The sequence below is a fragment of the Anomaloglossus baeobatrachus genome, chromosome 9, assembly GCF_048569485.1.
Source record: "Anomaloglossus baeobatrachus isolate aAnoBae1 chromosome 9, aAnoBae1.hap1, whole genome shotgun sequence".
Classification (NCBI taxonomy): domain Eukaryota; kingdom Metazoa; phylum Chordata; class Amphibia; order Anura; family Aromobatidae; genus Anomaloglossus; species Anomaloglossus baeobatrachus.
Genome location: NC_134361.1, coordinates 203,970,052 through 203,995,711, shown reverse-complemented (window position 1 = coordinate 203,995,711; position 25,660 = coordinate 203,970,052). Strand labels below are relative to the sequence as shown.

Below are 25,660 nucleotides of genomic sequence, written 5' to 3'. Positions count from 1 at the left end.
AGAGATTCTTCTTCATCACTCTTCATACATGTGGAAATTGCCGCCTGCACCCACCACACAATATAGACCTGTATCTAACTAGTCAGACTACATTGGTTCATTTAAACTCCCTCAGATTCTGATGATATGGGTGGGGGGGGGATTAGAGGTGCAATTTCTGGTCCATAGAGGAAGTGATTTGCCCCTTGGATGGTGAACAAGTGAGCGCATACTTTAGTGGATAGCCATTTTACAGACGGCGGTATGTAGAAAAGTCTGATATAATCAAGTACCTTTTTAATGGACAGTACAGGGATACTGAAATAGACATGCACTATATAGCGGATGTATGGATGGGGGCTTGCACTGTGATGTTATCTCCCATATATCCTCTATATTATTACAGAAGTATCAATCCACTGGGAACGTGTCCATAACATCTCTGTCCTTCCTCTTTCAAATCCTGTTGTTTAGGAAGTTACAAGTTTATCATAAAAAATCCTTCCTGTTCCACAGCCCCTGAGTCCTAGGCCGAGCTGCCTCTTATCTGCGGAATTCATGGGTCATATCAAGCGGACTCACCCTTTAACTGCTTACAGGCCAGACTCTGACAAGTTATATATCAACCACGCGTCTCCCACATGCCAGGATAAAGAGCATTCAGATTGCAGCATGAACCCCTCCTTACTCCTGGTACAGAGCTCATAGCTTGTAACCAAAGTCATAAGCCAAGCCTATACCATGACCGGGTCACAAGCAAAGCCTATACCATGACCGGGTCACAAGCCAAGCCTATACCATGACCGGGTCATAAGCCAAGACTATACCATGACCTAGTAACAAGCCAAGCCTATACCATGACTGGGTCACAAGCCAAGCTTATACCTTGACTGGGTCACAAGCCAAGCTTATACCATGACTGGGTCACAAGCCAAGCTTATACGATGACTGGGTCATAAGCCAAGCCTATACCATGACTGGGTCACAAGCCAAGCCTATACCATGACCATTTACAAGCCAAGCCTATATCATGACCGGGTCACAAGCCAAGCTAATACCATAACTAGGTCACAAGCTCTGCCTATACCTTGACCGAGTCACAAGCCAAGCCTGTATCATGACCGGGTCGCAAGCCAAGCCTATACCGTTACCGGGTCACAAGCCAAACCTATACCATGACTGGGTCACAATCCAAGCCTATACCATGACTGGGTCACAAGCCAAGCCTATATCATGACTGGGTCACAAGCCAAGCCTATACCATGACTGGGTCACAAGCCAAGCCTATACCATGACTGGGTCACAAGCCAAGCCTATATCATGACTGGGTCACAAGCCAAGCCTATATCATGACTGGGTCACAAGCCAATATCATGACTGGGTTACAAGCAAAGCCTATACCATACGTGGGTCACAAGCCAAGCCTATACTATGAGTAGGTCACAAGCCAAACCAGTATCATGACTGGGTTACAAACCAAGTCTATACCATGATCCAATTATAAGCCAAGCCTATACCATGATAGGGACACAAGCCAAGCTTATACCATGCCTGGGTTACAAGCCAAGCCTATGTCATCACCGAGTTAGGTCAAGCCTATATTATGAACAGGTTACAAGTCAAGTTTATATTATAAATAGGTTACAAGCCAAGCCTATTTTATGAACGGGTTACATGCTAAGCCTATACTATGACCAAGATACAAGCCAAGCCTATAACATAACTGGGTTACAAGGCAAGCCTTTAGCATGACCAGGTTACACTATAGGTTTGACTTGTAACCTGGTCATGATATAGTCTTGGCTTGTAACCTGGTCTTGATATAGTCTTGGCTTGTAACCTGGTCATGATATAGTCTTGGCTTGTAACCTCGTCATGGTATAGTCTTGGCTTGTAACCTGGTCTTGATATAAGCTTGGCTTGTATCCTGGTCATGGTATAGTCTTGGCTTGTAACCTCGTCATGGTATAGGCTTGGCTTGTGTCCTGGTCATGATATAGTCTTGGCTTGTAACCTCGTCATGGTATAGGCTTGGCTTGTGTCCTGGTCATGATATAGTCTAGGCTTGTAACCTCATCATGGTATAGTCTTGGCTTGTAACCTGGTCTTGATATACGCTTGGCTTGTATCCTGGTCATGGTATAGTCTTGGCTTGTAACCTTGTCATGGTATAGGCTTGGCTTGTGTCCTGGTCATGATATAGTCTAGGCTTGTAACCTCATCATGGTATAGTCTTGGCTTGTAACCTGGTCTTGATATACGCTTGGCTTGTATCCTGGTCATGGTATAGTCTTGGCTTGTAACCTCGTCATGGTATAGGCTTGGCTTGTGTCCTGGTCTTGATATATGCTTGGCTTGTGTCCTGGTCATTGTGTAGGTTCTATTAAGGATTGTGACCTCTAGGAGCTCCATCAGCCATTGCACGGTATAATATTTTCTGTCTCATCCTTAGCTTTGTGCCCTCAAATAACTTCCGCCAAAGGTTATCTATCCAAAGTCCGACCAAAACCCAAACACTTGTGGGTAGGAGTTACACTGTGGTTAAAGTGTGACTTCCAATAATGGGAGAAGAACTCTGAGGTTTCACAATAGTAAGAATGATTCTGCTACTCTCCGAAGGTGTAATTGAGCACCAAACAGTTTTGTACCTTTGGTTGGTACAATACTAAATATTATACATTGCAAGCGGCATGCCATCCAGACAATTCCCCTGCAAGTTATGGACCCTATATGCCAACATCGTCTCGTAATACCATATATATGGCAGCCGAGGTGACTTCTTGCTCTCACAATGAAGGAATACTTGAAGATTTACAGACTCCTTACATGATCCATATGAAGACTGTATATAGGACACGTAAGGTAATGGAGAAAGACAATTGCCATGATTATTACAGCCGAGCGATCGCTGCTCGAGATGCTTTAGATGTTGTTTAGAGTCTGTGCTAATGCATCTGAGCTTTAAATAGCTTTTATATGTCCTCCGTTGTCTTGAAGATTGTGACATAACTGAGTCAAAAAGCATCTCAAGCGCTCGGAGTGAATTAATTTGTCCTGAATTTTTTTACTTCAGATCAGCCCGCAATGGCGGCATTATATATCTATATATACTGTGTGTGTGTGTGTGTGTGTGTGTGTGTGTGTGTGTATATATATATATATATATATATATATATATATATATATATAATATATATAATATATATTTATTTATATTTATTATATTCTATAATATATTATATTAATATAATTATTATTATATAATATAATAATGTTGCCAATGCATGTAAAGCGCTGTGGAATTAATAGCGCTATATAAATGAATACAATTATTATTATTATGATTATTATTATTATTATTATATAATTTGGCTGCAGGTTGCAACCTGATGATACCAGAAATTGGGAGTCAGTGACTTAAAGCTATTTCATCACTGACCTAGGACATTTTTAATGATAGCATTCTTGTTCCATATAACTAATGAGTATGTAAAACGAGGCCGTCCATGGAACGGATCCAGTATAATGACAAAATGGGATGAAAGTGCATTTAAAGGGCAGATCAGAAAAACCCTACGCACTTTGGTTCCGATTTCTTGCAATGGATTCCCTTTCAGAAGGAGCTAAAAAAAAGTCATTGGGTTTTAAAACCACCATTGCAGATTCTTATTCACTGGTAAATCGCAGTAAAATCCACAACAGCATATTGCATTGCAAATGTTAACTTTGTCGGCTGAAATCTCTACAGAAAACTTGCAAGAAATTCTCAATCTACATTGACGTGCTGCAGATTTAAAATTCCGCACCGCAGGTCAATTTCCACTGCATGTATTTCACCACTTTTATATTACTACCTTTCATTTTTTTTTTTTTTTTTTTTTTTTTTGCAAATCCACACGGAAAATCAACAGCAAATTTAGCCCTTGGGGTTTGTTCACATAGTGTTTGTTTTTTTTTTGTTTGAGGTGGACAAATCCACCATGGGTTTTCAACAGCAATCCAAGTCTGGAATCCATGGAGTTGTTTGATGAGGTTTCCAGTTCTCCTGCTGTTTTTGGAGGAGTTTTTGATGTTTCTCCTCATCCCCCTGATGCACGTTTTTGTTTTGTTTTTTTGCAGTTTTTTGACTCAATGGTGTCAAGTTAGGTTTTCGGAGAGGATTTTGATGTTTCTCCTCTCCCCTCTTCTGCCACACATTTTTTTCTGCAGCCTTTTGACTTGACAGTGTCAAGTTATGTTTTTAGATTTCCTCTGGTTTATGCAGAGGTTTTTGATGTTTCTCCTCTCCCCCTAATGCATGCTTTTTTTTTTTTTTTTGCAGCCTTTTGACCCGTTGGTGTCCAGTTAGGTTTTCGGAGAGGTTTTTGATGTTTCCCCTCACCCCTCTACCACACGGTTTTTTTGCAGCTTTTTGACTCAATGGTGTCAAGTTAGGTTTTCGGAGAGGTTTTTGATGTTTCTCCTCTCTCCCCTCATCCACGCGTATTTTTTTGGGGGGGGGGGTTTGCAGCCTTTTGACTTGACAGTGTCAAGTTATGTTTTTGGGGATCTGCTCTGGTTTTTGAAGAGGTTTTTGATGTTTCACTTCTCTCCCCCCTAATGCATGCTTTTTTTTTTGTTGCAGCCTTTTGACTCGATGGTGTAAAATTAGGTCTTCGACTAGGTTTTTGATGTGTCTTCTCACATTCCCCTAACCCCCCCCCACTCCGATGCACACTTTTTGGGGGGGGGGGGGGGTGTTGTAGATTTTTCCAGCTCCTCAACGGTGTCAATTAGGTTTTCGGATCGCCTGCGGTTTTGGAGAGGTTTTTGATGGTTCTCCTCACCTGCCTGATGCACACATTTTTTGTTTGTTTGTTTGCAGCTTTTTGTCTGTGACGGTATCAAGTTAGGTTTTAAGAGAGGTTTTTAATATTTCTCCTCACCCCTCTACCACACACAATTTTTTTTCCAGCCTTTTGACTCAGCGGTGTCAAGTTAGTTTTTCGGACCTCCTGCGGTTTTTGGAGAGGTTTTTGATGTTTCCCATCACCCCCCCCCCCCCCTACACACATGTTTTTTTGTGTAGCTTTTTTGACTCAACGGTGTCAAATTAGTTTTTTGCACAGGTTTTTGATGGTTCTCCTCACCTCAATCCCACACACATTTTTTTTTTTTTTTTAAGCTTTTAAGTTTGGAGCTGATTTACTGTTTTTCCACATTGTGGGATTTTCCAAACCTTGATAGGAAAAAACTTGCAGTAAGGTCCCCAACGAGGATGTTAATTGGATTTTGAAGCCTATCCGTTATAACAAAACCTGTTGTGGGTGTATTTTGATGGAAACCACTTGTATTAAAAGTACATATTAATGAAGTAAAGTCGCACGTCAGTTTTTTGTGGATATTTTTCTGCAGCGGCACTTTACTGATCCTGCAATATGTCACAAATTTCCAAAGAGGATTTAAAGTGAATTTTTGAAGCCCATCTGTGAAGATATTGTTAAAAAAAACATCCTTTGTGGGTTTTTTTGGATGGAAACCACTTGTATTAAAAGTAGATATGAATGAAGTAAAGTCACATGTCAGTTTTTTTGTAGATATTTTTCTGCAGCGGCACTTTACTGATCCTGCAATATGTCACACATTTCCAACGAGGATTTTGAAGCCGATCCGTGACGATATCGTTAAAAAATATCTGTTGGGAGTTTTTGGGTTACATTAAAATGAAGTAAAGACGCACGTCAATTTTTTTGTAGATCTTTTTCTGCACCGTCACTTTACCGATCCTGCAATATGTCACAAATTTCCAAAGAGGATTTAAAAGTTAATTTTTGAAGCCCATCCGTGAAGATATTGTTAAAAAAACATCCTTTTGTGTTTTTGTTTTTTTTTTATGGAAACCACTTGTATTAAAAGTAGATATGAATGAAGTAAAGTCACACGTCAAAATTTTTGTAGATATTTTTCTGCAGCGGCACTTTACTGATCCTGCAATATGTCACAAATTTCCAATGGGGATTTGAAGTGAATTTTGAAGCCGATCCTTGAAGATATCATTAAAAAAATTCTGTTGGGAGTTTTTTTGGATTACATATGAATGAAGTAAAGACGCACATCAATTTTTTTTTGTATATACTTTTCTGCAGCGGCACTTTACTGATCCTGCAATATGTCACAAATTTCCAATGAGGATTCAAAGTGAATTTTGAAGCCGATCCTTGAAAATATCATTAAAACAATTCTGTTGGGAGGTTTTTTTGGGTTAGATATAAAGTAAAGACACACGTCAATTTTTTTGTAGATATTTTTCTGCAGCGGCACTTTACCGCTCCTGCAATATGTCACAAATGTCCAACCTGTCAAGTGTGAACGGACGCTTAAGTTTTCCACCTGCAAATAATGTCTAATATTAAGTCTGTTAAGAGGAACGGGCAGAAGTCTATTCATATTCAGGTACTAAAGGAGATCTTTGTTACTTAAAGGGCATTGGTGCCTGCTTATAAAGGAGGCCTTTGTCTGCGTCGTGCCGTTCTCATACATGGGAAAGGTACAGCTGGTGAATAGCAAGTGTGATAACCATTCATGTCGTGTCTGGGTCTATACCAGCGAGGATAGTGGCTAAACAAACATGCATGAGCCTGGAAGGGTGGACCAGCGATATTCCTCCCCCCCTATAAAAGCGAGCAACAACAGTAAAGTGTTTGCTAAATTCTTCCATTGTGTCCGCTGAAATCTGAATGCTAACCATTTGGGGGTCTTGTAGGGGAAAATGTTAGGCTGGAGGTGGAACATCTGAATGCAATTAAGGCAGACTGCCCTGCACCTTGTAAACCACCGCTCCTTCCAAAATTTTTTTTGCTTCCTGCGAGATATCCAATCCCCCCGCTCCCCTCTCATCGCGTGGGCTCGGTGCATTGTTATTTTCAGCTATTTTGGTTCCAGTCAATCAAAGAAAAAAAAAGTTAACTAAACGGCACGGTTCCACCACGTCCTACATTGTCATGGAAACCGGAAAATCCGATCTTGATCGCCACCCCCTATTTAACATCTTCCTAGCCGGGAAAACCAAGGAGGACTCCGACATTGAAAAACGAAGGTTAAAGAGTTAAGTTGGTCGAGCGCTGTACTCGTGCGATTGTATTACAGCTCAGTAATCTCTAATTCTTCGGATGTAAGAACATCCCTTTTGCATTCACGGCGTTCCTTTGTGCCCATCTGTCACCTCTTTTTGATTACGGACAGTGTCCGTGCTGTTCTGTTTCTGAGCACTTTAATATTAGAGGTATACGGGAGGGCTGCTAGGATGGTTCATTGTAAAGTCTGATTACTCTGTCTCAGGTGACACAATAAAGGTTTTCTGCCACCAGGAAGGTCTGATTACTCTGTGTCAGGTGACACAGTAAAGCTTTTCTGTTCTGCCTCCAGGAAGGTCTGCTTACTCTCTCAGCTGACACAGTAAAGCTTTTTTGTTGCTTACTCTGTCTCAGGTGACACAGTAAAGCTTTTCTGTTCTGCCTCCAGGAAGGTCTGCTTACTCTCTCAGGTGACACAGTAAAGCTTTTCTGTTCTGCCTCCAGGAAGGTCTGCTTACTCTCTCAGGTGACACAGTAAAGCTTTTTTGTTGCTTACTCTGTCTCAGGTGACACAGTAAAGCTTTTCTGTTCTGCCACCAGGAAGGTCTGATTACTCTGTCTCAGGTGACACAGTAAAGCTTTTCTGTTCTGCCACCAGGAAGGTCTGATTACTCTGTCTCAGGTGACACAGTAAAGCTTTTCTGTTCTGCCATCAGAGGTAAAGTCTGATTACTCTGTCTCAGGTGATACAGTAAAGCTTTTCTGTTCTGCCACCAGGAAGGTCTGATTACTCTGTCTCAGGTGATACAGTAAAGCTTTTCTGTTCTGCCTCCAGGAAGGTCTGATTACTCTGTCTCAGGTGATACAGTAAAGCTTGTCTGTTCTGCCACCAGGAAGGTCTGATTACTCTGTCTCAGGTGATACAGTAAAGCTTTTCTGTTTTCGGCCACCAGGAAGATTAGTCCCTTCTTTCTTAGTAATTGCAACCCTGACCCAGCCTTTGGCTGATACACAACCTGTCATTCTCTCCGTGCCTTTGTCAGCAATGAACTAAAACCTATCATCTCCTGTTGTCTCTGCAGTTCTCGTTTTTTCTTACGTAAGTTATGTGACAAGACAAAAGGAGCTGCTGTATCAGTTACGTATGCTGTTCCCTACATCTTGAGGCTCCTACCAGCGTCGGTGACAAGAAAACAATAAGATTATCTTCATTTGCACCTGTCACGTACACACAGTGTTGGCAAGCATTTTCCGGACAGTCTCCATATTGCATTTGCCCATAAGGCTTACAATCTAATTTCCCAAGTGCACGTGTAAAAATCATGCAAGGTTGGAGAGAGCATGCAACTTTATATTGGAAACCAAAGCACTATCAAGTCTAGGGTGGTAATGTCATGCAAGGTGCGGGGAAGCACCAAGTGAACGGCGAAAGGGAAGGGAAACTCTGTGTCTAGGGAAGGGGAAGACTGAACCTACTGCTGGTCCTTGGGGTCCCTCACCACCCTAGATAGGTTCCGCACCTATGTGTCGAGCTGGATACCTGACCCTAGGTATCCCTAGTGCTGGGCCCTAAATAGGGAACAAATGGGATGAGCTTTTCGTCAACCCCATTAAACACTATATAAGACACAAGGAGAACACACAGGGGGAAAACATGAACTACTTATCTACTGATGACTCAGGTAGAAGTTCAGCAAAGTTTTCAACGATACCACAGAGGAGTACAAGCCACCTGCTTGCAACCAAGGCTTGAATGAACTGAATAATATTACCAGCACCAGTCCAAGGAAGGAAGGGTATATAAGCACCAAGAGAATACTGATCAGCAGCTGGGTGGAAGGCGAGCTCCCGCTGGGTCCAAAAGGGGGAGAGATGAATCCAGCAGGAAAGCTCCTTTTATAAATGAATACTGACAGCAGCAACACTGGAAAGTCAGGGAGCATTCTGCGCAGCCAAACGCTGTGACCTTCTATGGCCAGAAACCACATGACTGTCACCCGTAACAACTAAATCGTGCGCTGCAAATTTTGTATTTGCTTCAGATTCCACATTATGCTTTGCGGATCTTCTGGACATGGCCCATATTTTGCACAGAAAATGCATTTGCCCACAAGGCTTACAATCTAATTTTCCAAGGGTACTTGGAAGAATGATGCAAGGATGGAGAGACCTGGCCTGATTCAAAATCTTGTGCGCTGCAAATTTGTGCAAATTTTGTATTTTCTTAAGATTTCACACTGGTTTGCGGATCTTCTGCACCAAAAGAGCATATCTCCTTGGGGTTGTGTGTTGCCCAGTGTACCCAGTAGGACATAAGGATATCGTACAAGTGGAGCAAATATTTTTAAGGAATGTTTTTGCTGTTCAGTTTGGATCAGTACCAGGCAGCTGAGCCACAGGTCTATAGCGTTACACAGAAGGGATTGTGGCATCCGTCTTATTGTCCTTTTGTGCCTCTCGTGGAGGGGGAGGAGGGCACGGCCATTGTTATGCCAGAGTTTGGAGAAATTCCATCCCTGCCTCTCTATAATGTGTCTTTGTTTTTCCAAAGAAGCCGGAGAAATAACCCCCAGCGCAGGCGCTGCTGTACAGGCGGCGGGGGAGAGTGAACCCTCTGACATGGGAACGCTCATCTATTAAGTCTTCTGAAATCGGTGGCTGTCGTGGTGTGGGGTTTATTAATCCAAACCAATAAACGGGGCAAAGTATTAGAAACCCATTGTATAATCCAACTTGCAGAAATGGGATGAGCACATTTTGGTATTAACTGGCTCTATAACCTGTTGTGATGCTAGGTACGGAGGAGTACCAAGCGAAAGGGAAGGGTAGGGAAGCCCTGTGTTTAGGGAAAGGGAAGATGGTGACCCCTGACAAAACCTACCACTGGTCCCTGGGGTTCCTCAGTACCCTAGATAGGTTCCACACCTATGCGCCGAGCAGGATACCTGACCCAAGGTAGCCCTACTGCTGGTCCCTGGGGTCCCTCACTACCCTAGATAAGGTTCCGCACCTATGCGCTGAGCTGGATACCTGACCCTAGGTAGCCCTACTGCTGGTCCCTGGAGTCCCTAACTACCCTAGATAGGTTCCACAACTATGCGCCGAGCTGGATACCTGACCCTAGGTATCCCTAGTGCTAGTCCCTGGGGTTCCTCACCACCCTAGATAGGTTCCACACCTATGCCCTGAGCTAGATACCTGACCCTAGGTAGCCCTACTGCTAGTCCCTGGGGTTCCTCACCACCCTAGATAGGTTCCACACCTATGCACCGAGCTGGATACCTGACCCTAGTTATGCCTACTGCTGGTCCCTTAGATCCCTCACAACCCTAGATAGGTTCCGCACCTATGCACCGAGCCGGATACCTGACCCTAGGTATCCCTAGTGCTGGTCCCTACGGTCCCTCACCACCCTAGATAAGTTCTCCACACCTATGCGCCGAGCCAGATACCTGACCCTAGGTATCCCTAGTGGCACTGTTCTCTTGCCTTCTTCCATGGTGCTTTTCGGGGTGAGGGGGCAGTAATCGAAAATTACATAAAATACAAGGGTGGTTGGAGGTTGGAAATAACATGAGATGCAAGTAATTGTGCGATTTTTATTTTTTGGGGGTAAAAGTCATTGCATAGTGTACAACGAATATCAGGGATGAGGCCAATTGTGGTGGGTTTTTTTTCCTCATAGAAAGTGTGCAGTGTGTGTCGAATTCTTGGTGGGTCTCATTTCTACCTTCTCCTCATGCTGTGAGGTTGGACTTTGACCTTCCATGATCCCTGAAGAATTTTAGGAATGTGTTGATTGGAAAACTTGTTCCTGCCTGCAGGCCCAGGAATCCGGTCGGTCCACCTATGGCATGCATCAGCCTAGTTGCCGTTGTTTATGTTTATCACTAGAGATAAGACTGGTAATTCAGGTTTTTTTAATGTATGTGAAATCCTGGGCCCTGATGCATTCCAGAAACCGTTATCACAGATCGTATTCCTAAAGATAAGAACATGGAAATTGCATGTTCTTGTTGACCTGTTATCTGCCTTCAGAATGGTTGGGCTTTGAAGGACATTTCCTGCTGTAGCCATTAATGGAATATCAATTAGAGAGCAGAGGAAGGGGTCCAACTATTGAGAACCCCCTCATTTGTCATGCTAATAGGGTTGTAAAGCAATAACCTATCACTAGGTTATGCCATCACTTTTTAATCTGTAGTGATCCAATTTCTGGGATCCCACCAATCCTGACAAAAAGCTGATTTTGCACTTGACGAGGTAAATGTAGCCAGCTGTAGCTTCCTTCACCGCCAGGTCTCCGGGACGTTGCTTTGCAATGAAAACTGCTGAATCAACCTCTTTATCCTCAGGAATGGCTATGGTCCCAAAGGCAAAATCTCAACTCCAAAAGGTGGCATGTCGGAACTAGAGTTGAGCAGAAAGATTCATAAAGACCTTGGTCCATGGCCACTGGACCTGCAAACCTCTTTCTACCTACGGCATTCTCCGTGCTTCTATTGTTTAGTAGTCTCCACAACATCACTATGTTGTGTTGTGGCACAACAGTAGTCCGTGGCTACTAGACCAGTCTTCTGCTAATCATTTTTCTCTCGTCACACTGTTCTAAGTGAATTACTACCAATTTATGAGATCAGAAAACTCTTTATAATAAATGTAAGGTAAGGAGGCATCCAAGGGAGTGTCGAATGGTTTGCCGATGAAGGTCCAACCACCATTACCAACCCATCAACTCTAAATCATAATCTGAGAGCAGGCATAACTAGAAAAGCACTACTCTCGTCACAGTTGTCTAAGTGAATTGCCACCAATTTACAAGATCGGAAATCCCTTTATAGTAAATATAAGATATGGAGGCATCCAAGGGAGTGTCGAATGGTTTGCTGAGGAAGGTCCAACCATTATTATCCACCCATCAAATCTAAATCCTATTCTGAGAGTTAGGCATAACTATGGTGGACGAAAGGACTATTCTCGTCATATTTGTCTAAGGTAATTGTCACTAATTTATAAAAATCGGAAATCCTTTTATAGTAAATAGATATGGAGGCATCCAAGGCAATGTTGAACAGTTTGCCGATGGAGGTCCAACCACCATTATCAACCCATCAACTCTAATTCATATTCTGAAAGTAGGTTTATCTCTGGTGAAGAAAAGCACTACTTTTGTCACACTTGTCTAAGTGAATGGCCACCAATTTATAAGATCGGAAATGGAGGCATCCAAGAGAGTGTTGAATGGTTTGCCGATGAACATCCAACCACGATTATCAACCCATCAACTCTAAATCATAGTCTTATGGTGGAGAAACTCTACCGTAAGTCCAACCAATACAGAAGAGTGAGTTTCTCCTGATGGCCATTAACTCAAGACCGTGATGGCGTGAAGTCTTCCGGACTTTATGAGCTACTTTAAGAAGAAATAGTATCTCTTATTAATCTACTCCAATACTCAAAAAAATTACTTTGATGTAACCTTGAGCCAAGGTTGACTGAAGTCCAAGAACTGTGTAGTGTCAACACTGGCAGCTAAATGTGTAACGTCATCCATAATTGTGAGTTATGAGGTCAATTAGTTCCCATTTTTGGTGTATTAGTAATCTTTATGGCTTTATTTGGCTTCTCAACTAGTTGTGAAGGTCTTGGATGCGTTTACGATTAATATTATATTACGCAAACCGTTAACTTCCATGATCATGTTTAGTTCACCTGGTATTTTTGTTTTTACATAGGCTTGTCCTAAATGTATGTTAAAGCCTAACTCTGTCGATAGGACCTCTCTTTCCATGACATGTCCCAATGTATTCACCCCAACCTGGAGACCGGTATCCCGAAATAAAACTGGACCTAGATTTGTGTTCCACAGAGGACAGTTAACACAATCCTCACTAAATATTGGGGTGTGCAAAGATACCCAATGGAGTATGGTAGTATGACCCTGAGCTTGGACAAAGCAAGTACCGTAGATGTCCACCCGAAAACTGTGTAGTAAGGGACTGAGTAAAGTCTCCTGGCCTCTTCTCAGAATTGAAGACCTGATTAATGTAAGACAGACTGGTTGCTATAGACTTTTTCCTTGACAAAATACCAAAATAATTTAGCTGTCGCATTATTCTAGACACTGTTCTTGAGAAAACGAATACGTCCATTATGCCAGTTAAAGCCGGGTTCACACAAGAGTAGTCCGTTTACTGAACGCAATGCCCGGACTGACCGCGGGTCTCCCAACCCAAATTTACAACCTGTTAGATACATATGAGGCTGTAAGTTCAGGTCTGAATACCCGGAACCAGACTTGGGCATCCCAGTATACGGACCCATGAAGTACGCTTGTGTGAATTCGGCCTAAACGTTCCTGAGCAAGTACCATAGCATGTCCATCAGAAAATTGGCAAGCTTTCTTGCCCTTTACTATGATCAATGTCATGATCATGTAGGCCTGAGGATGAAGGTCTCATTAATATGAAACATACTGATTGCTAAGGACACTCTCTCCTTCACAATCCCAGTAAGTTGCCATCAAGCATCAATTCTGGACACGTGTTGAGAAAACTAATGCATCCTTTCCACTTATAATAGATTAAGACCTTCATCATATTGTTTGAGACAGACTGGTTGCTAGGGACTATCTCTCCTATTATAGACATGTTTGAGACAGACTGGTTGCTAAGGACACGCTCTCCTTAACAACCCCAGTAAGTTGGCCATCAAACATTATAGACACTTGTTGAGAAAATGAATGTGTCCTTTCCACTTATAATGGATTAAGAGCTTGAAGATCATATTGTTTAAGACAGACTGGTTGCTAGGGACGCTCTCCTTAACAACCACAGTAAGTTATCCATCAAACATTATTATAAACACTTCTTGACAAAACAAATTCATCATTTCCCCTTATAATGGATTAAGAGCTTCAAGATCGTATTGTTTAAGACAGACTGGTTGCTAAGGACACTCTCTTCGACAACACCATTAGGTTAGCCATCAAACATTGTTTTCTCAACAACTGTCTATAATAATGTTTGATGGCTAACTTACTGGTGTTGTCAAGGACAGAGTGTCCCTAGCAACCAGTCTGTCTCAAACAGATGGCTTAGTTACTGGGGTTGTCAAGGACAGTGTCCTTAGCAACCAGTCTGTATCAAACAATATGTTCTTAAAGCTCTTAATCTATTATAAGTGGAAAGGTTAGATTGTTTTCTCAACAACTGTCTATAATAATCTAACCTTTCCACTTATAATAGATTAAGAGCTTTAAGAACATATTGTTTGATACAGACTGGTTGCTAAGGACACTGTCCTTCACAACCCCAGTAACTAAGCTATCTGTTTGAGACAGACTGGTTGCTAGGGACACTGTCCTTGACAACACCAGTAAGTTAGCCATCAAACATTATTATAGACACTTCTTGAGAAAACTAATGCGTACTTTCCACTTATAATAGATTAACAGCTTTAAGATCATATTATTTGAGACAGACTGGTTGCTAAGGACACTCTCTCCTTGACAACCATAGTAATTAAGCTGTCAAATATGATTATAAACGCTTGTTGAAAAAAGTAATGGTGCCATTCCACTGGTTATAACAGATTGAGGTCCCATGTTCTGTTTAATTTATCACGTTTTCCGCTCTACCCCTCGTTTTAAGAACATTTTTTTTTTTTCGTAAAATGCTAATTTCCTTCCGCCATACCTTAAGACCGCAATAGTTTTGCACACTTTTGCAGGAAATGTGACCTTACCACAGTACAGATGATTTTGCATCTCCTGTCCCCGCTGGGTGGAAGGAGGCTGTGTCAGTCATGTTAACTGCTGTTTACAGCTTCGCCGGGTCCCCAGCCGCCGCTTGCATCAGTTTGTTATCTCTGTATCATGAGTTGCGCCAGATATCCCTCTCCCTGGTGTCTGATAGGAGAGTATGATTACTGTGAGCTATAATGTTCCGCCTCTTAGCAGGGAGATAACCCATAGCCGTCCGTCCATGTTACCATGATTGCTGTTAACATTCCTAATTTTAGTGTGTGTATATGTAATATCTTATATATATATAAAATTTATGTATATAATATTTTTTATATATATATATATATATATATATATATACCTTTTATATATATATATTTTATATATATATATATATATATTATATATTTTTTTTTATATATATATATAATTTATTTTAAGTTTTAATTTGGCTTCTTAGAGTGGCCATACCCTAAGATAGTGGTTCTACAGCTATTCTTCCTATACACATGCACGCTCAGCATGATTGAGCGTGCATGTGTTTTCAATGCAAGTAAGCAGCTGCCAGATACTTGGCGGCAGCTTTTCTACCTTAAAAGGGTTGTCCACTATTATAAGACATCCAAATGGGCCCGGGATGGTGGAAAAAAAATTGATACTCACCTACCCACCTACCGGACCAGTAATCTGCATGGTGTCCCCCACCGGTCTCTGTGGCAGGGGCAGGAGGTTTTAATGTTACTGCTGAGGAGGTTGTGGCAGGGGCAGGAGGTTCTAATGTTACTGCTGAGGAGGTTGTGACAGGGGCAGGAGTTTCTAATGTTACTGCTGAGGAGGTTGTGACAGGGGCAGGAGTTTCTAATGTTACTGCTGAGGAGGTTGTGACAGGGGCAGGAGTTTCTAATGTTACTGCTGAGGAGGTTGTGACAGGGGCAGGAGTTTCTAATGTTACTGCTGAGGAGGTTGTGACAGGGGCAGGAGTTTCTAATGTTACTGCGGAGGAGGTTGTGGCAGAGGCAGGAGGTTCTGTTACTGCTGAGGAGGTTGTGGCAGGGGCAGGAGGTTCTGTTACTGCTGAGGAGGTTGTGGCAGAGGCAGGAGGTTCTGTTACTGCTGAGGAGGTTGTGGCAGGGGCAGGAGGTTCTGTTACTGCTGAGGAAGTTGTGGCAGGGGCAGGAGGTTCTGTTACTGCTGAGGAGGTTGTGGCAGGGGAAGGAGGTTCTAATGTTACTGCGGAGGAGGTTGTGGCAGAGGCAGGAGGTTCTGTTACTGCTGAGGAGGTTGTGGCAGAGGCAGGAGGTTCTAATGTTACTGCTGAGGAGGTTGTGACAGGGGCAGGAGGTTCTAATGTTACTGCTGAGGAGGTTGTGGCAGGGGCAGGAGGTTCTAATGTTACTGCTGAGGAGGTTGTGGCAGAGGCAGGAGGTTCTAATGTTACTGCTGAGGAGGTTGTGACAGGGGCAGGAGGTTCTAATGTTACTGCTGAGGAGGTTGTGGCAGGGGCAGGAGGTTGTAATGTTACTGCTGAGGAGGTTGGGGCAGGAGGTTCTGTTACTGCTGAGGAGGTTGTGGCAGGGGCAGGAGGTTCTAATGTTACTGCTGAGGAGGTTGGGGCAGGGGCAGGAGGTTCTGTTACTGCTGAGGAGGTTGTGCCAGGGGCAGGAGGTTCTGTTACTGCTGAGGAGGTACATTCTAGACCTAGAGGTTCAGAAAGTTTGGGAAACGTTACATTTATAGGACCTTAGTCCCCTATTTGTGATTGATGGCGTATTGCTCGAATATGCCGCCAGTGTCAGGGGTCTAACTAGAGGACAACTAAGCTCCACTGTGTCTCTTAATGGCAAATATTTCTAATTTATTAATAATATTAATATTCATTAGTTGTGCCGATTCTGCAAGAAACCTAAACCCCCCCCTCAATGCAGGTTCTGTGCAGAGGTCTCCAGCTATACCGCAGGCACCTGCCATAGAAAATCACTGGAAGCCTTGACAGAAGGTTATCATCCGCTGCAAAGGAATAGCAATTACCGAGCCCGTGCCTAGACCGGAGGCAGCCGCCTCTCCCCCCTCTCCCCCCTCCCCTGCTCTTAGCTTCTGGGCTTATTCTAATGGGTCTCATCGCTTTTGTATCTCGGCCTGTGCAGCCGGCTGTGAAGTAAAGGAAGTTCTGCTAGATATGGCAGCCCGGCCGCCCATCAGCTGCAATCACACATCACTGGGTTTTCAATCAGTATAATTGCTGCAAAAATATTACCTGCCTGGTTGTCAGATTTGTCAAAAAGTGTAGGCCCAAAATAACTCCTAGCGTATTATGGCCTTCACTTTTGAGTCTCTTATTAATCCTTGCACCTTGTGGTTGCTGCACAAAATACACCCAAATAGTGCCCATGGGGGGTTGTATAGCCATACTGTGTCCTAACACCCGTCATACACCCAAATAGTGCCCATGGGTGGTTGTATGTCCATACTGTGTCCTAATACACCCCATACAACCAAATAGTGCCCATGGGGGGTTGTATGGCCATACTGTGTCCTAACACCCCCATACACCCAAATAGTGCCCATGGGGGGTTGTATAGCCATACTGTGTCCTAACACCCCCATACACCCAAATAGTGCCCATGGGGGGTTGTATAGCCATACTGTGTCCTAACACCCCTCATACACCTAAATAGTGCCCATGAGGGGTTATATGACCATACTGTGTCCTGACACCCCTCATACAACCAAATAGTGCCCATGGGTGGTTGTATAGCCATACTGTGTCCTAACACACCTCATACACCCAAATAGTGCCCATGAGGGGTTGTATGACCATACTGTGTCCTGACACCCCTCATACACCCAAATAGGACCCATGGGTGGTTGTATGGCCATACTGTGCCCTAACACCCCTCATACACCTAAATAGTGCCCATGGGTGGTTGTATAGCCATATTGTGTCCTAACACCCAAATAGTGCCCATAAGGGGTTGTATAGCCATACTGTGTCCTAACACCCCTCATACACCCAAATAGTGCCCATGGGGGGGGGGGGTGTTTATGGCCATACTGTGTACTAACACCCCCAATACACCCAAAATAGTTCCCATGAGGGGTTGTATAGCCATACTGTTTCCTAACACCCCTAATACACCAAATAGGGCCCATGGGTGGTTGTATGGCCATATTGTGTCCTAACACCCCTTTTAAGACTTCTGCCGTAAAAAAAGAAAACTTCTGACATTATTTGCATGCACCAGGAAGCTCAGGATGAACACTGATATAGATCGTGGAATTCATAGGATCCTTGATTCCATTTTTTCATTTTTTTTTGGAGCCATAGCGGTTATAAATTATTAACTCCGAGTGTCGCACTGTGCGGTGACGGCTCATTTGCAGGGTTATCTGACTGATGCCTCCGCGCGGTGTGGGTGCAGGTTTTTGCAATGGAAACCACCGAGGTGCTCGCAAGATGAAAGGCTTCTCGCACTTGTCAGACGGTTGTGGCTTTGGCTGCGGAAGTGAGAAACAGACGAAAGCGACGAGCGAGAACCGTTCCCCTAAAAAGCAAAAAATATATATATCTTTGACTGTGCAGTGATATCTGGTGTTAAGAGTTACTATTCAGAAATTTGGGGGGTTTTTACCCCTTTTGGAGACAGCCATATTAACTTAGCGTGCTCCAAAATTTTGAAAACTCACATACAAATCGGTGCAGACAGTGGAACACCGACACCGTTGCACAACTGGTCCCTGCTCTCCAGTCCCCTTAACAATTGCTGCATAGATAAAGGGGGTTGGCTTAGACTGAAGTAAGCAGTCATCCAGCCCCCTTCAAAACTGATGCATAGATAAAGAAGGTAGCTGGCTTATACTGAAATGAGCAGCCAGCCCCCTTCACAATTGATGTGTATATATAGAGAAGGGGGCTGGCTTAGACTGAAATGAGCAGTCAGCTAGCCCCCTTCACAACTGATGCATAGATACATAAGGGGGCTGGCTTATACTAAAATGAGCAGCCAGCCCCCTTCACAATTGATGTGTATATATAGAGAAGGGGGCTGGCTTAGACTGAAATGAGCAGTCAGCTAGCCCCCTTCACAACTGATGCATAGATACATAAGGGGGCTGGCTTAAACTGAAATGAGCAGCCAGCCCCCTTCACAATTGGTGTATAGATAGAGAAGGGGGCTGGCTTAGACTGAAATGAGCAGTCAGCTAGCCCCCTTCACAACTGATGCATAGAGAAGGGGGCTGACTTAGACTGAAATGAGCAGCCAGCCCCCTTTACAGTTGATGCATAAATAGAGAAGGGGGCTGGCTTAGACTGAAATGAGAAGCCAACCCCCTTCACAACTGATGCATAGATACATAAGGGGGCTGGCTTAGACTGAAATGAGCAGCCAGGCCCCTTCACAATTGATGTGTATATATAGAGAAGGGGGCTGGCTTAGACTGAAATGAGCAGTCAGCTAGCCCCCTTCACAACTGATGCATAGATACATAAGGGGGCTGGCTTAAACTGAAATGAGCAGCCAGCCCCCTTCACAATTGGTGTATAGATAGAGAAGGGGGCTGGCTTAGACTGAAATGAGCAGTCAGCTAGCCCCCTTCACAACTGATGCATAGAGAAGGGGGCTGACTTAGACTGAAATGAGCAGCCAGCCCCCTTTACAGTTGATGCATAAATAGAGAAGGGGGCTGGCTTAGACTGAAATGAGAAGCCAACCCCCTTCACAACTGATGCATAGATACATAAGGGGGCTGGCTTAGACTGAAATGAGCAGCCAGCCCCCTTCACAATTGATGCATAGATAGAGAAGGGGGCTGGCTTAGACTGAAATGAGCAGCCAGCCCCCTTCACAATTAATGCATAAATAGAGAAGGGGGCTGGCTTAGACTGAAATGAGCAGCCAGCCCCCTTCACAATTGATGCATAGATAGAGAAGGGGGCTGGCTTTGCATTGAAATGAGCAGTCAGCCCTTTCACAATTGATGCATAGATAGAGAAGGGGGCTGGCTTAGACTAAAATGAGCAGCCAGCCCCCTTCACAATTGATGCATAGAGAAGGGGGCTGACTTAGACTGAAATAAGCAGCCAGCCCTTTCACAATTGATGTATAGATAGAGAAGGGGGCTGGCTTAGACTAAAATGAGCAGCCAGCCCCCTTCACAATTGATGCATAGAGAAGGGGGCTGGCTTAGACTGAAATGAGCGGCCAGCCCCCTTAACAATTGATGTATAGATACAGAAGGGGGCTGGCTTAGACTGAAATGAGCAGCCAGCCCCCTTCACATGTAGCTGAGGACACCTAATGACACAAGAAATGTCCTGTACAACTCAAAATTGATGCAGATGTCTACAGAATGGGGCAACTTTCAGACATGATGTATTTTGGAAAGTTGCAGAATTTACTAATTTGGGGACTTTTAGCTACAATTTGGGGTTGGCGCTGCGTCCTGGTTTCCCTTTTTATGACTGATGGACCGATAAATATTCAGAAGATCTGAAAATAATGTATTATTGTTTTAGTCCCATGAAGTTTATCTATGGTGCGTTATGTATCTTTTCTTTTGTTGTTGACTGTTGCACTTCTGTGACCTGGATCCATAGATGAATGTGTCCCCTTCTGCCTCTTATCACAGGGAGGAAGTACAAGAAAACTGTGTCCGCTGGAAGAAAAAGCTGACCTTTGTCTGCAAAATGAGTGCCAACCCTGCCACGGGCGTGCTGGACCCGTGTATCTGCAGAGTCTCCGTCCGGAAGGTAAGCAATGACATGTGTGAGATTAATTGGGATTGGGGAGGGGAGGGGGCGAGGGTTTACGTGGCTTTTGCTTAAAGAGACTATTATGTCTGCTAAGCCTTATAATCTGAGCATGCAGCCTATGGATTTAGTACAATGCTGAGACCGTGTAATTATGCACGGAGGGGATATGGGATTAAATTGGCAAAATGACCTCATCGGCAGATATACATTTGTGATAGCATGCACTCAGAGTTTTGTACGCACCCTACTGCTCCATTCAACCACAGGCATGCTCGATCCAGCAGAGTGTACATGTGTTTTCAAATGGATTGAATGATACAATAGTTTTGCAGTCATCCTACTGCTCCATTCAACCACATGTATGCTCAATCCAGCAGAGCGTACATGTGTCTTTGTACGCACCCTACTGCTCCATTCAACCACATGCATGCTCAATCCAGCAGAGTGTACATGTGTCTTTGCACGCACCCTACTGCTCCATTAAACCACATGCATGCTCAATCCAGCAGAGCGTACATGTGTCTTTGTACGCACCCTACTGCTCCATTCAACCACATGCATGCTCAATCCAGCAGAGTGTACATGTGTCTTTGCACGCACCCTACTGCTCCATTAAACCACATGCATGCTCAATCCAGCAGAGCGTACATGTGTCTTTGCACGCACCCTACTGCTCCACTCAACCACATGCATGTTCAATCTAGCAGAGCGTACATGTGTCTTTGCATGTATCCTACTGCTCAATTCAACCACATGCATGCTCAATGCAGCAGAGCATACATGTGTTTTAAATGGATTGAATGAGACACTAGCATTGCATTCATGCCCTGCTCCATTAAACCACATGCGTGCTTGATCCAGCAGAGCGTACATGTGTCTTTGCATGCATCCTACTGCTCCATTAAACCACATGCATGCTCAATCCAGCAGAGCGTACATGTGTCTTTGCATGCATCCTACTGCTCCATTAAACCACATGCATGCTCAATCCAGCAGAGCGTACATGTGTTTTCAAATTGATTGAATGATACAGTAGTTTTGTATTCATCCTACTGCTCAATTCAACCACATGCATGCTCAATCCAGCAGAGCGTACATGTGTATTTGCACGCATCCTACTGCTCAATTCAACCACATGCATGCTCACTCCAGCAGAGCGTACATGTGTCTTTGTACGCATCCTACTGCTCAATTCAACCACATCATGCATGCTCGATCCAGCAGAGTGTACATGTGTTTTAAATGGATTGAATGAGACACTAGCATTGAAAACATCCTACTGCTCCATTCAACCACAGGCATGCTCGATCCAGCAGAGCGTACATGTGTTTTCAAATGGATTGAATGAAACGCTAGCTTTGCACGCACCCTACTACTTTATTCAACCATATGCATGCTCGATCTAGCAGAGCATACATGTGTTTTCACATGGATTGAATGAGACACTAGCATTGCACACATTCTGCTGCTCCATTTGACCACGTGCATGCTCGATCCAACAGAGCGTACATGTGTTTTCAAATGGAGTGACTGAAACGTGAGTTTTGCACTCCTCCTACTGCTCCATTTGACCACATGCATGCTCGATCCAACAGAGTGTACATGTGTTTTCACATGGATTGAATGAAACGCAAGCTTTGCACGCACCCTACTACTTCATTCAACCACATGCTTGCTCAATCCAGCAGAGCGTACATGTGTTTTCGAATGGATTGACTGAAACGCGAGTTTTGCACTCCTCCTACTGCTCCATTTGACCACATGCATGCTCAGTTCAGCAGAGTGTACATGTGTTTTCACATGGATTGAATGAAACCCTAGCTTTGCACAGATCCTACTGCTCCATTAAACCACATGCATGCTCGATCCAGCAGAGCGTACATGTGCTTTCAACTGGATTGAATGAAACACTAGTTTTGCACACACCCTATTGCTCCATTCAACCACATGCATGCTCGATCCAGCTGAGCGTACATGCTTTAGCTTTAAATTCTAAGAAAGCTAAATATGTGCAGAAATTAAACATCCTACTAGTGACCCAATGTGTTTATTTTTTTAATGGAGATTGTGTGCGACGCTCTGCGGGACAGATGTGAGCTTTTCCTTAACCCTCTCTGACATCATGACCCTCGTGTATGTTATTCCTGCAGATCCGGGCTGTGACTATCACGTTAGTGCAGTCGATTCTCTCATGCTGGTTTTGTGTTTTGTTGATAGTGTCACACTGGAAATAATAATCTGTCTTTTCCTGTTACAGGAACTAAAGGGTGGAAAAACATATTCAAAGGTAAGACGGAGGACATAATTCAGTCACTATACACTATTCCCCTCACCCCAGTGCTGCCCGCTTAGCTGACAGTCATTTAAAGGGCGGCAGATTGAAAAAAGGCAACATGACATTTAGAAGAATAGGGCTGAAATAAAAAATATTGAATGCATTACACATTTTTGCTTTGCTTGTATCATGTAAAATTATTCTGCAATTGGTTTTAATTGAAATCCTTTAATCGTTTTTTTTTCTGCTGCTTGCATGTATTACAGCACATTGCAAGCTGCTCAGTGCTGTTCATTGCCCATTATGACAAATAGGCTGTGGTCAGTCTACAGCCACAACGATCTTGTTTTAAATATCGTTCTATTCTGCTATTGGTTGCAATTGAAATTCTTTAACTGTTGTTTTTTGTTTTTCTGCTGCTTGCATGTATTACAGCACATTGCAAGCTGCTCAGTGCTGTTTATTGCCCATTATGACAACTATCTTGTTTTAAATAGCATTCTAGTCTGTTATTGGTTGTAATTGAAATCCTTTAATCGTTTTTTTTTTTCTGCTGCTTGCATGTATTACAGCACATTGCAAGCTGCTCAGTGCCGTTCATTGCCCATTATGACAAATAGGCTGTGGTCAGTCTACAGCCACAGCTATCTTGTTTTAAGTATCGTTCTATTCTTTTATTGGTTGTAATTGAAATTCTTTAATTGCTGTTTTTTTCTGCTGCTTGCATGTATTACAGCACATTGCAAGCTGCTCAGTGCCGTTCATTGCCCATTATGACAAATAGGCTGTGGTCAGTCTACAGCCACAGCTATCTTGTTTTAAGTATCGTTCTATTCTTTTATTGGTTGTAATTGAAATTCTTTAATTGTTGTTTTTTTCTGCTGCTTGCATGTATTACAGCACATTGCAAGCTGCTCAATATTGTTCATTGTCGATTATGACAAAAAGGCCATGGTCAGTCTACAGCCACCACTATCTTGTTTTAAATATCGTTCTTTTCTGCTAGTGGTTGTAATTGAAATTCTTTAATTGTTGTTTTTTTCTGCTGCTTGCATGTATTACAGCACATTGCAAGCTGCTCAATATTGTTCATTGTCGATTATGACAAAAAGGCCATGGTCAGTCTACAGCCACCACTATCTTGTTTTAAATATCGTTCTTTTCTGCTAGTGGTTGTAATTGAAATTCTTTAATTGTTTTTTTTTTTCTGCTGCTTGCATGTATTACAGCACATTGCAAGCTGCTCAATGCTGTTCATTGTCCATTATGACAAATAGGCTTTGGTCAGTCTACAGCCACAACTATCTTCTTTTAAATATCGTTCTAAGCTCAGTTTTGATCATATCAATGCTACTAGATCTATGGCTCAGTGGTCAGACATCCACTGACATGTCACTTCTATTCTTTACAACTCCATTCAATCTCTGTGGGACTGCTCCAGATAGTCGAGTGTTGTGCTTGGCTGTCTCAGGTCACGGTGTATAAATATTCTATCGAAATTGAATAGCACGGCAGGGGTTAAGTACGAGTCCCCTCTATTGAAATAGGAGCTTCCTGTTCACTACGATCAGTGGTCAGACCACCAATGATGTATCCACTGAATAACATGAAATACTACACCTATGGATATTAGATTAATGTTGACCAAACCTGACCTGATGAGTTTTGCTGGACTGGTGGACAAGAGGTATCTTGAGGGTACTTGCACCACTGCACCCATTAAAAATATACACACTAAGCAGAATTTAGTGTGCATGTTGGGGGGAGGGGGATGGGAATTGGGAGGAATAGGTGCTGAGTAAGCAAACATTACCTTTTGGGTTCTGGAAAATACCCAAGAGACAGACTACTTGAAGCCCGGTTATCAGGATTGACACTGAACAGCATTCAGCAGCTTGCAATGTATTATAATACATTCAAGCATTAGAAGCTAAATTAATACAATTTTTAATAAAAAAAAAAACATTTGGTAGGAATAAGTTCTGAGTAAACTAACGTTACATTTGGGCTCTGGACAAGACCCAAGAGAATAAGATAACATAAAGCCCGGTTATCAGGATTGACACTGAACAACATTGAGCAGCTTGCAATGTATTATAATATATGCAAGCATTAGAAGCTAAATAAATACCATTTTTAATTTAAAAAAAACCAAAAAAACATTTTGGTATGAATAGGTGCTGAGTAAACAAACGTTACATTTGGGTTTGGGAAAAAACCCAAGAGAATAAGATGACATAAAGCCCAGTTATCAGGATTGTCACTGAACAACATTGAGCAGCTTTAATAAAAAAAAAATAAAAAAAAAAAATTGAGAGGATAAGGTGCTAAGTAAACAAACTTTACATTTAGGTTCTAGAAAAGACCCAAGAGACTGAGATGACATGGAACCCAGATATCAGTATTAACACTAGACAGCATTGAGCAGCTTGCAATGTATTGTAATACATGCAAGCATCAGAAGCTAAATGAATACAATTTTTAATAAAAAAAAAAAAAAAACAATTGAGAAAAAATAGGTGCTGAGTAAACAAACGTTACATTTAGGTTCATGGAGCTTAGTTATCACGGTTGACACTGAACAGCATTGAGCAGATTGTAATGTATTGTAATACATGCAAGCTTTAGAAGTTAAATTTATACAATCTTTAATAAAAAAACAATTGGGAGGAATAGGTGCTGAGTAAACAAACGTTACATTTAGGTTCATAGAGCTTGGTTATCAGGGTTGACTCTGAACAGCATTGAGCAGCTTGTAATGTATTGTAATACATGCAAGCATCAGAAGCTAAATTTATACAATTTTTAATTAAAAAAAAACCAAACAATTGGGGGGAATCGGTGCTGAGTAAACA

General features: G+C 42.8%; 1 protein-coding gene across 1 annotated transcript in view; it reads left to right on the top strand.

The window, feature by feature from the left end:
• Nucleotides 1–25,660, top strand: part of EEIG1 (estrogen-induced osteoclastogenesis regulator 1) — a 54,394-nt gene that overhangs the window by 14,004 nt on the left and 14,730 nt on the right. The window contains exons 2-3 of the mRNA XM_075324294.1: nucleotides 20,407–20,527; nucleotides 22,788–22,817. Of these exons, the coding sequence (XP_075180409.1) occupies nucleotides 20,407–20,527; nucleotides 22,788–22,817 (151 nt within the window). The remainder of the gene's footprint in view (nucleotides 1–20,406; nucleotides 20,528–22,787; nucleotides 22,818–25,660) is intronic.